The sequence below is a fragment of the Pangasianodon hypophthalmus genome, chromosome 24, assembly GCF_027358585.1.
Source record: "Pangasianodon hypophthalmus isolate fPanHyp1 chromosome 24, fPanHyp1.pri, whole genome shotgun sequence".
NCBI classification, from domain to species: Eukaryota; Metazoa; Chordata; class Actinopteri; order Siluriformes; family Pangasiidae; genus Pangasianodon; species Pangasianodon hypophthalmus.
In genome coordinates this window covers 1,046,968-1,059,467 of record NC_069733.1, presented here as the reverse complement: position 1 = coordinate 1,059,467, position 12,500 = coordinate 1,046,968, and the positions used below count along the sequence as shown (strand labels likewise).

The window sequence follows — 12,500 nt, the reverse complement described above, 5'->3', positions numbered from 1 at the left end:
TTATCGTTTTCTCGCCATCTCAGAATGTCCATCACGTCTTCGAATCCCCTGAACCAAGGCCGTGACGCTGGAACACACCCGATCCAGACGCTGCGGACGTGACCATAATATCACGCGTTAAATATCATGGTATTTGATTCAGCTTGTGACTGAATTCTGAATTTCAGCAGGGAGTGTTTACCATTTCACCCGTTCAGAATGAATCAGTGTGTGTGTGTGTGTGTGTGTGAGGTTTCACTCTCACTTTCTCTGTAGCCTGATTTATTCACGAACTCTTATAACTGTGCTTAAAACACACGTAATTCTGCTTAGTTTAGACGCGAGCCACGTTTTTTTTCCATTTGTACTCAGTTTGTATTATTTGAAAGAAACGCTGATGTGAGTGCGATGGTCTTAATAACGTATTCGTTCTAACTAGTTTAACGTATAAAACATACAGTACAATACAGTAACCTTCTGCTTATACGTTACACTCACTCTATAATTATTTATATAAACTCACAGTTTCAATTAAGCACTGTTCCTTAATCCATAAACACACCAACAGAAATCTCAGTGTTCATGATAACGCCATTAAACACCAGTGTTTTAAAACTAAAAGTCTAAACAGGTGCTGGAAAACATTTTACATCTGTTATGGAATAAGGCGTTGATTAATTTTCTATAACAGCAGCTCTGACAGTAGCGCAGGGTTATATTATTGCGCACGTTCTGATACGTTATCGTTGCTATAGTAACAGCTCGGTCACAGGAACGTGTACAGCGCACGCTCCGGATATTAACCGGATTTTAAAAAACACTGTTGATTGATATGGTATTGATATACGTTTCCTGTAAGGGGAAATGGCTTTATGGAACATGTAGGGAAGGAGTCTCCAGTGTCAGTGCTTTGTAAGAGTCAGAGGTAAAGCTGTAACTTTAAGAGAGAGACATAAAGAGAGACCTTGCTGGTGAGGCAAGGACTGTTTATAGCTACTATAACGTAAGTGAGAACAGGAACTAATGTTAAATGGAGCTATAAATGAATAAGATTGTAATCTTCGGCAAACTGCTGTGGTATATGAGGACTGAAACACTCGGGGACATGCTGTTATAGGAAATTAATCAGCTTCGAGGCTGGAACAGTAACCCTGCTTCCTCACACAACCTTATCACTGAGCAAATGTGCTTTCATGGTGATTCTGTCCTTCATCCTCTGAACACTGGCCCTTCAGTTACACGCTTCCTATAGCTTCCTCCGCATATGTGGTCATTATTTCCTGTGCTAGTTCGCTCGCGTTCTTTCTGGTGGTGGCTTGCACCTGCTCCTTGGTTCCCACTTTCCGTGTTTGGACACAACTTCTTGTTCTCTAGTGATCAGTTCCCCTGTTTCTGCTTCGTGGTTGAGTTCGTGGTCTCTCGCATGCGACCCGCAGGGTATTGCGTCATTTACTGCAACTCTGCGGCGTGAATTTCCCAGTCTCATTCCTCTGCTTTTTCTACACAGCCCAGTTCCTGGCACTAAAACGTCCACTTCGCATGCAGTTCCAAAACAAAGTGTTATTTTATTATTAATACTATTTAATAATATATAATATAGTAACTACTTTCCTTTTAGAGTTTTTATAGAGTATGAACATTAATGAGTTAAGAAATGATCTACAGTACTTTATAAGACATTATTAGATTGTAAACAATTATTATACGGAATTATAAACACTGATGTAATGAAGAACGATGAAAGGCTTCAATCTAAACAGCTGAAATTTGCTGAGATGGTAAAATTCTTTAGTCTTGTTTTTTATCTGGACCAGTCACGGCGGTTTTGGAGTTTATGAGCGTTTGGGCTGATTTTCATGGCGCTTTGGGGGAAGCAACCAGAGGAAACACACACACACACACACACACACACACACACATTTATAGGCATGTAGTCTCTCATTACAAGGAACTGCACGAAAAACAATTCACAAATGTATTTCTAAAGTAAACATCCAAAAGCATTGAGCTGTGTGTACATGTGAACAGAGATTAAATTAAAAGTATGTGTGCATATGTGCAGAGTGTGTGTGTGTGTGTGTGTGTGTGCCACCATGTTGTTAGGACCGTTATAACATTTTCTAATCTGCTACGCGGCTGTGTGACCTTCATCGTCACACGTAACAGACTAAAGAGTTAAAAATGAGAGATTTATACATGCAAATAAATTTGAAAGTGTTTTACACGTGTGTAAGACTTAATGATCTTCATTAGCACTTTTTAAAAAGCTAAATACTGCTAGGTGCTTTTTTAACACATTAATTCATCAGGAAGAACTTGTAGCACGTCGCTTTGAGCTTTTACGCTCTTTACTCTTCTCATTCTGCCGTTCTGGGCTGAACCACAATGAAGCGCGTCTGAAGCTATACTGTGGTTTAAAACGGAGTGAAATTGGACAGCAGATGATCAGATTATAATGACGTACAGCTCGCTCGCCTGCACACGCTGAGCTAGCACTTCCCTGGAACACAAGCGCTAATCATCTCACCCACAGCAGCTTCCTCTTTCTTCCTCTCCCAGCGCACCGGAAAAAAAAATAGAAAAGAAACATCCTTGATTTAGTGCTGATCTGGGATCAGGGCTCCTCACTGAACTCCTGATGCTGACCATCAGCTGGGTGAAATGTGAAACTGATCTCAGATCAACAGGAATATTAACACAGCTGCAGCTGCTGGAGGTCAACGCAGCTAAAGATAAACGTCTGACTGCTTTTACGCCATCAGGCATCAAAAATAATCCGACACCCAACTCAGAGGAGTTTCTCTGTAACATCACAAGCTGTTACATTAAATGTAACTGTAAATGGATAAAAAAAAAGTAAGACATTTCATTCTTAATAATTAAAAATGTTGAATTATTGTTAAATTGCTGTGGTGTAAGAGGAATAACACACTTGGGGACGTGATGTTAGAGGAAAATAAGTAAGTGCACTCCATCACACCAGGCTGAAGTCGATTATTGTCCTATAAAGCCAGGACTAATTCACACGTGCTCTTAGTGAAAGTGTTGCGGATGATTAACTATGTGAATGACATCACGAGGAAACTCATTTCATTTTTAAATGAAGATTCGGCCTCAAGTTTGGATTTCAGATAGAGTCCTGAGACTCAAACCGAAAAGATGGAACTCAAGTACAACGCTGAATAAAAGCAACAAAAAAAATTGGTCAAATGAATATCTAATATGAAACTTTACCACAATAAAAATAAATCACAACTTTAAAAAAACTTTCTGATTCGTTTATTAAAGAATAAAGTCAATACACTATTATTATTATTATTATTATTATTATTATTATCATTATTATTATTAAAATTCAGTGAATGTCATTATTTGGCTTAATACCTGCCCTTCAGTCATATTCATTTACACACACTCCCTGTCACGTCTCAGACTTTTCTGTTTTTGTTTTTTTTTTTAATGTAAAAACAATCGCACTTCAAACCTTAAACACTTTCAGCATTTGAACACTTTTCCGAATCTGCGTGAAGAGAAATAACATGTTGTTTAAAAGGCGCGAGTTGCGGCGGCTCGTTAAGTGCTTTAATGATGTGTGTGTGAATGAATGGGTGCTCTCAACAAGTGTGCGTGTGTGTGTGTGTGTGTGTGTGTGTGTGTGTGTAAGCTCTGCAGCTCTTTTGCCTAATATGGTATGAGTTAAAAGTCAGTAAGTCCGCCAAGATTCCTCATTGACTGTTGTCCAATCAGGATCTGGATCCAGCCATGACCCCCTGCACCTGATTGGCTGCAGAACTGACCAGCAGTTACACCCCTCCGAGAGTACGTGTTTGTGTGTGTGTGTGTGTGTGTGTGAGTGACTCACACATCTCACAGTCTAGGAGCAGTATTCTCATTTTGTCATTCAATGATTTTTTTTTTTCTCAATGTCACTACCCAGGTTAAATAAACATAAAATTAAAATAAGTCAATAAACAAACATAAATAGAAACATCAACACAACACAAACGTAAATCCATTCGTATGGAATAAACCATTCACGCTCATGATGCAGCAGTTTATTCCAGTAATGATACTCCAACACTGAGGCTGTAAAACCCCATTCCCTGATCGGACACTGTCCTAATGGGCGTGGCCTAATATTCTAATGAACACGCATGATAGACAGACCTCCATCTCAGACTCTGCCTGTGATGCTTTCACTCACTAATTAGCTTTCTGAGACTGTGTCCAAAAACATGCTACTGCACTATAAACACTCAGCAGAGCTAGCGTGCAATTCTATATTCATACTATACAACTTCAGTCAGTACGCAGTTTCCTTCGTAACCATGGAGAGACAGGAACACGCGCTTGCCACGTCATCATTTAATCCAAACACCCTGCTTCCATCCATGTTTATCACATTAACTTCACTTGTACCATATAAAGGCTGCAGAATAAATTATTGGAATTTCTGCTATGTCCATGACTCTTACCTTGGGCGGGTTGTAGAGCTCAAGGTCGAACCTGTCGTTTGTCCTCCGGACCAGCAGGCGGCAGCGCATCCAGCGTGGGGCCGTATCCGAAATCGTGTCATTTACCTCCAGGTAGTTTAACTGTCCTTCCTTGTACACGTTTCCTGTTTCCTGCCGCCATTTTGTGCTGTGCGACCTCAGACGGCTCAGAGGGTTCCACAGCTGGAAGCCACCGGACGGCGCTGTAGCTGAGGAGTGTTCCGCTGCCCCCGAAGCCCCGCTTCTTCTGTCTGACTCGTCCCCGGAGCCCTCATGGACAGAGTCGTCACGCGACGGACGTTTCTTCCACAACCGGCGCACGCTTCTTCTAAACTGAGAAATGACATTGACACGTGAGGGGAGCGGCAAAGCGGGTGAAGGTGCGTAATTCTCAGCAAGCTCCACCCCTTGGGTGTGGACAATTGGTCTGTGTGTAGTGAAGTTTTGTAGCGGCTGCTCCCGCTCCAGCTTTGGAGGCAGAATGACAAACGAGGCTCCACCCACTGGTCGACCCGCTTCCCGGTAATCGAGCACTCCAGAAAAGGTGCATGCACGGCCAGTCATGGGAGGGGGCGGGGCTTCTTCTTTGGCCACCTCTCGCCGGAAGTGGTGCTGGAAGATGGCGCTGAAGTGCCTGCTGAATTTCTCTGGAGAAACAACATCGTGCGGTGGTCGAGTTCTGGCGAAACAGAGATAGCGTTGCGCCAACTCTCGCGCCGTGGCACTCGCATGAAGCTCGCAAAACTCCCTCCAGCCACAAGGAGGTGCTATGCTGCTCGGGGTCTCCTCGATAGTGTTGCCATTCATTGCAGTAACCAGCACAGCTGAGAAACACTGTGTGCACTGGAGACGCAGAGACAGAACTGAGTTAGAGAACACAGAGACTCCTGAGGTTATTCAGTCTGCTTAAAAATCAGAAGTGAAACTGTCAGAGGAGGAAACGTTCACTGCAGCGTCACAAGATCTAAAAAAAACATCCTGAAGTATCACCCAAGAGCAATCTCTACACGGAAATGAGTAAACGTGTGTGTGTGTGTGTGTAAACACCAATTCAGCAAAGTTTTGCTGTGTTCAGCCTACAGTTTACGCGTTGCTGAACGTTGGTGTTTGATGGAGTGTATTGGTGATGTGTGAAGCGATGTGAGCTTAACAGGTTTCATTTGTGTTTTGATGGTGAATGTTGGTGTTTAATTGTGTTTATTGGTGTGTGATGATGAATGTTGACGTGTGGTGAAGCATGCTGGTGTTTGATAGTGAGTTAGTGCTTAATGGTGAATGTTGGTGTTTAATTGTGTTTATTGGTGTTTGATGATGAATGTTGATGTTGATAGTGAGTTAGTGCTTAATGGTGAATGTTGGTATTTGCTGAAGAATGTTGGTGTTTCATGGAGAATGCGGGTGTGTGATGATGAAGGTTGGTGTTTGATCGTGAATGTTGGCGTGTTCATGGATAATGTTGGTGTTTGATGATGAATGTTAATGTTTGGTGTTTTGATGATGCATGTTGGTGTTTGCTGGTTAAGGTTGGTTTTTAATGGTGAATGCATGTTGTTTGATGATGAATACTGGTGTTTGATGGTGGATGTTGGAATGTGGTGGTGAATTTTGGTAAGTGGTGGTGAATGATGTAGTGAATAGTGAATGATAGTGTTGGGTCATTGTTGCTGTTTTCATGAGGAATGCTACTGTTTGGTGTTTTGATAATGAATATTGGTATTTGATGGTGAATATTGGTGTGCAATGGTGAATGGTGGTGTTACACAGTGAATGTCATTGTTTTCATGGTGAACATTGTGTGATGATGAATGGTGGTGTATGATGGTGAATGGTGGTGTATGATGGTTAATGGTGGTGTATTCATGGTGAACACTGTTGTGTGATGGTGAATGTTGGTGTTTGATGGTGAACGGTGGTGTTTTCATGGTGAATGGTGGTGTTTTCGTGGTGAACATTGTGGTGTGATGGTGTATGATGGTGAATGGTGGTGTTTTCATGGTGAACACTGTTGTGTGATGGTGAATGGTGGTGTATGATGGTGAATAATGGTGTTTTCATGGTGAACATTGTTGTGTGATGTTGAATGTTCGTGTTTTGATGGTGAATGATGGTGTATGATTGTGAATGGTGGTGTATGATGTTGAATGATGGTGTATGATGTTGAATGGTGGTGTTTTCAGGGTGAATGGTGGTGTTTTCGTGGTGAACATTGTTGTGTGATGGTGAATGTTCGTGTTTTGATGGTGAATGATGGTGTATGATTGTGAATGGTGGTGTTTTGATGGTGAACACTGTTGTGTGATTGTGAATGTTGGTAGGACGTGGTGATACTGGCGTCTGATGGTGAATATTGGTGTGATCATAAATGTTGGTGTTTATTGGCATTTTGTTTGCATTTTTTTGTGAATATTACTGTTTGTTAGTGAATGCTGTTGCTTGATTATGAATATTGGTAGTTTTATGGTGCATGTTGCTGTATGATGGCTAATGTTTGTATTTTGATTGTAAATGTTGGTGTTTTGATGAGTAATACTGCCATTTGGTGACTGTGGAAGTGTTGAGAGCTTAAATGTGTTATACAGTGTTATACAGAACGACAACACAGTGTAACTTCATAAGGTACAACAGTAATTCTGTTCTAGAGGCCCGGTTTGGCTTTAGATGTTGCACAACACCACACGTTATGCTGATGTTGGCATAACAAAAAGTTACATGAGTAAGGCATGCTGTCTATGAATGAAGAGGAATTTAATCATAAGTTTCACTGACCACAGAAATGCAGACTGCTCTCAGTACCACGCACAGATGAGCCAACGCAGTATTAGAATGACTCATACACACTCTCTCTCTCACACACACACACACACACACTCACTCAGAGGAAGTGAATGGTTAATCTGACTATGGTTACTTCACATGGCTGTCTCAGAACAGAACCAGATCAGAAAGACTCTCTGATGTAATGAGTGAATGAAAAAAATGATTTCTCAGATAAAGGCAAAGTTCAGATGCACATACACAATAATAATGAAACCAATCAGTGATGAAGTTCTTCACTCAGAAACATGACTCACACAGTTTATTCACACACACACACACACACACACACACACACATTCTCAGTGTCTCCTTGAAGCAATTTCATCAGTTAACACTAAATTATTTTTATATACACTGGAAATGCTCAGTTGTGTGTTTGTAGTTAAAACTGCTTTAAACTTGACTATGTCTATTGTTTTAGTATGAAAAATAGGTGCAGTTAGGTTAAAGTAGTTTACAATTCTGCAGAGTGTTCTCACACACACACACACACACACACACACACTCCAACCATAATGCCAAAACCACACTGCACCATCATCGTTTACTGACCCAATTTTACGAAACACCACCAGCCATGTTAAAGGTTTCCACTAGTGCTGAATGCTAAGTGCCACGCTACTCACTAGCATTTACACTAACCAATCAAATTTAGCCCACGACACAATTTGTTCAATATGTCATCACAAACACCATCACACCTCAACAACACCTCACCGTCATGTGTCCCAAACCACACATCCTGTTTACACGCTGGTGAATGTTAGTGTTTGATGGAAAAATGTTGATGTTGGTGTTTGTTAGAGTGTACTGGTGAATTTTGAAGTGATGTGAGCTTAACAAGTTTAATGATGCTTGTTTTCATGTTAGTGTGCAATTGTGAATGTTGTGTTTGATGGTGAATGCTGTCTGATGAAGACTACTGGTGTTTAGATGGAGATTGTTGTGTGTGATGGTGAATGTTGGTGTGTGATGGAGATTGTTGTATGTGATGGTAAATGGTGGTGTTTGATGGTGAATGTTGTTGCTCTGATGGAGAATGTTGTGTGTGATGGTGAATGTTGGTGTTTAGATGGAGATTGTTGTGTGTGATGGAGAATGCTGTGTTTGATGGTAAATGTTGGTGCTCTGATGGTAAATGTTGGTGTGTGATGGAGATTGTTGTGTGTGATGGAGAATGCTGTGTGTGCTGGTAAATGTTGGTGTGTGATGGAGTTCGTTGGTGTGTGCTGGTAAATGTTGGTGTGTGATGGTTAATGTTGGTGTGTGATGGAGATCAGTGGTGTTTGATGGTAAATGTTGGTGTTTGATGGTAAATGTTGGTGTGTGATGGAGATCGTTGGTGTTTGATGGTAAATGTTGGTGTGTGATGGTTAATGTTGGTGTGTGATGGAGATCGTTGGTGTTTGATGGTAAATGTTGGTGTGTGATGGTTAATGTTGGTGTGTGATGGAGATCATTGGTGTTTGATGGTAAATGTTGGTGTTTGATGGTTAATGTTGATGTGTGATGGAGATCATTGGTGTGTGCTGGTAAATGTTGGTGTGTGCTGGAGATCGTTGGTGTTTGATGGTAAATGTTGGTGTGTGCTGGAGATCGTTGGTGTTTGATGGTAAATGTTGGTGTGTGCTGGAGATCGTTGGTGTTTGATGGTAAATGTTGGTGTGTGCTGGAGTTTGTTGGTGTTTGATGGTAAATGTTGGTGTGTGCTGGAGTTTGTTGGTGTTTGATGGTAAATGTTGGTGTGTGATGGTTAATGTTGGTGTGTGATGGAGATCGTTGGTGTTTGATGGTAAATGTTGGTGTTTGATGGTTAATGTTGGTGTGTGATGGAGATCATTGGTGTGTGCTGGTAAATGTTGGTGTGTGCTGGAGATCGTTGGTGTTTGATGGTAAATGTTGGTGTGTGCTGGAGATCGTTGGTGTTTGATGGTAAATGTTGGTGTGTGCTGGAGTTTGTTGGTGTTTGATGGTAAATGTTGGTGTGTGCTGGAGATCGTTGGTGTTTGATGGTAAATGTTGGTGTGTGCTGGAGATCGTTGGTGTTTGATGGTAAATGTTGGTGCATGATGGTAAATGTTGGTGTGTGCTGGAGATCGTTGGTGTTTGATGGTAAATGTTGGTGTGTGATGGAGATCGTTGGTGTTTGATGGTAAATGTTGGTGTTTGATGGTAAATGTTGGTTTGTGATGGAGATCGTATGGTGTTTGATGGTAAATGTTGGTGTGTGCTGGTAAATGTTGGTGTGTGATGGAGATCGTTGGTGTTTGATGGTAAATGTTGGTGTTTGATGGTTAATGTTGATGTGTGATGGAGATCATTGGTGTGTGCTGGTAAATGTTGGTGTGTGCTGGAGATTGTTGGTGTTTGATGGTAAATGTTGGTGTTTGACAGTAAATGTTGGTGTGTGCTGGAGTTTGTTGGTGTTTGATGGTAAATGTTGGTGTGTGCTGGTAAATGTTGGTGTGTGATGGAGATCGTTGGTGTTTGATGGTTAATGTTGATGTGTGATGGAGATCATTGGTGTGTGCTGGTAAATGTTGGTGTGTGCTGGAGATCGTTGGTGTTTGATGGTAAATGTTGGTGTTTGACAGTAAATGTTGGTGTGTGCTGGAGTTTGTTGGTGTTTGATGGTAAATGTTGGTGTGTGCTGGAGATCGTTGGTGTTTGATGGTAAATGTTGGTGTGTGATGGTAAATGTTGTGATGGAGATCGCTGTTGTTTGTTGGTGAATCTTAAAGTGAGGAGGTCTTATCAGATTTCATTCTGGATGTTCTCCAAAATGCATTTAGACATGGAGAAGAAAAGAGAAGAAGGAGGAAGGAATCAACACAGAAGATGAGAAAACAGACTCATATATGCACATCTTATCTGTTAACATGGGGGCATCAACCTAGAGCGACAAACCCTGTCAGTACACACACACACACACACACACACACACACACACCCCTTCCCTGTGAGTGAAGAAGCACGTGCTTCTGACTTCCCCTGCACCGGGCCTCCAGTGCCACCGGTCTATCAGCACATCCAGCCTGAACATGGAACATGACTCAGCACACACACACACACACACACACACACACACACACAGAGCACTAAGCCTGTAACTCCAAAATCACAAGTGATAATTAAGATAGCAGTTTCCTTAGGGACATCTGGACACATTTCAAATATATTCAAATATACTTTAATAAGAACACCTGTACACCTGCCCATTCATCCACTTATCCAATCAGCCATGCATGTGGCATGAGGCAGCAGCACAATGTGTAGACTCATGCAGATACAGGGCAAGAGCTTCAGCTAAGGTTCACATAAAACCGCAGAATATACAGGGTGTGTGGCCTGGGACTCACTTTTCCAAGATTCTGGTTAAAAAAACATGTAAGTCTATTACTGCCTACTCGTTTATTTATTTATTTTCCGAATAAGTTACTTATTTCAGTGTTTCTCATTCCTTTTTTTTTTATATACCCTTTTCATGCACTACTTTTCATCATGGCTGCTCTCTCTTTCAGCTAATAACAAAAACGTGATAAATACAGACAACATAGCTTACTGTATAGATTACTGTAAATAATGAGCATATACATATCAGCGTATACATACACACACATGCACAGGAACATGATGTTCACAGCCACTCGCATGTAGCGCACGCGCACGCGCACACACACACACACACACACACACACACACACACGTGTCCCTGTTGTTAAATCACACTGGATTATCAGCAGGAGTGGAAGTCCTGTCTGAGTCGCCCTATTTATACCACTGGAGTTATCACAGCAACACACACACACACACACACACAGCAGTGAGACTGTTTCTTCTTGCCAACTCTGGTTCACTTTTCAGTGAAATGACGTCAAGTTTATGGCAAGCAGTCAAAGATTTTTTTTTTTAATAACTCTGTACAAAATTGAACAGCATGGGCGGAGTCAACGCACACAGATAAAATTATCACCTGCAGAGAGATTTACCGTCACTTCATGAACAGAGATTGGGCATCACTTATCAATGTTTTAGTAAAGCTTGTGTGTAACTGTTTTTGCTGCCAAACTGAAGTAAAAATTCCTGCTTTTAAAGTGCAAAGGGCATTCACGACACAGCTGATTATGCCTTAAGCCACGCCCACAAATCTCCATGAAAGGCGTTCACACAGAGCTGAAAACAACAAAATGACGACTAAATGGTGGAAGAGCTCTTCTAAGCACTGCATACAAAAAGGTTTCCTATAACAGCACCACAAATGTTTTATTTCTCTTATACCACAGCAATTTCCCAACAATTATAAGTTTATATTTAATAAAAGCTTGATAAATCATACTCTCTATCCATTTATAGTTACACTTAATGTTCTGCAAACAGTTAGTTCCTGTTCTCACTTACGTTATAGCAGCTATAAACAGGTCGCTCCCTCACCAGCCTCTCTTTATTCTCTCTCCTGAGGTTAATAAGACAAAAAAAAAACCTTGTCTGATGCGATGTGAACCTGTGATCAGAGCCGCTGTTAAAGAAAATTAATCAACACCTTCTGACCAATCACAATCCAGAATCCACCGGTGCTGTGGAATAAGACCTATTCTGCACTTCATTTTCATCCATCTTATTCACATCTTGCATCTCAACACCCTAACAAGAACAACTGTCATTTTCTCAAGCCAGAATCACAGCAAAAAAATGTTCTTACATTTCTACAGCTCTGATTCTTCAGTGCAGAAGAGCTCTTACTGCTGAACACACACACACACACACACACACACACACACACAGTCACAGAGTGTGACAGAGAAATAGAGAAATACATATACAGTGCGCGTTTGTGTGTGTGAGAGAGAGACAGACAGAGAGAAAGCGTGAGGTAGTGGTCACAGAGACAGGAAACCCAGCCCTGCCTTAGCAACACAAACACACATACACACACACACACACACACACACTCGTGCTGTTCACACTGATGTCAGCAGTGTGTGAGGTTCAGAACGAGGCATGTGTTGATATGAAGGATGTGATGTGCAAAATAAGGGCCCTAGTAGTCACCCATCCTCACGCAGACTTCTGAGTGGACTTCAGGAGCAGTGAGGTGTTCAGAAGTGGCCACTCTAACACTAACAATTAACTAACACACATACACACACACAACACTAACATCCCCGTACAGTAAACAAACAGATGAACAGATAATGTGTTCTAAACAGATAC

The 12,500-nt window shown here is 41.5% G+C and overlaps 1 protein-coding gene across 1 annotated transcript in view; it reads right to left on the bottom strand.

Annotated features, from left to right (window-relative positions):
• sh2b3 (SH2B adaptor protein 3) overlaps positions 1-12,500 on the bottom strand; it is a 46,012-nt gene that overhangs the window by 23,234 nt on the left and 10,278 nt on the right. The window contains exon 2 of the mRNA XM_053229184.1: positions 4,455-5,315. Within this exon, the coding sequence (XP_053085159.1) occupies positions 4,455-5,279 (825 nt within the window). The 5' untranslated portion in view covers positions 5,280-5,315. The remainder of the gene's footprint in view (positions 1-4,454; positions 5,316-12,500) is intronic.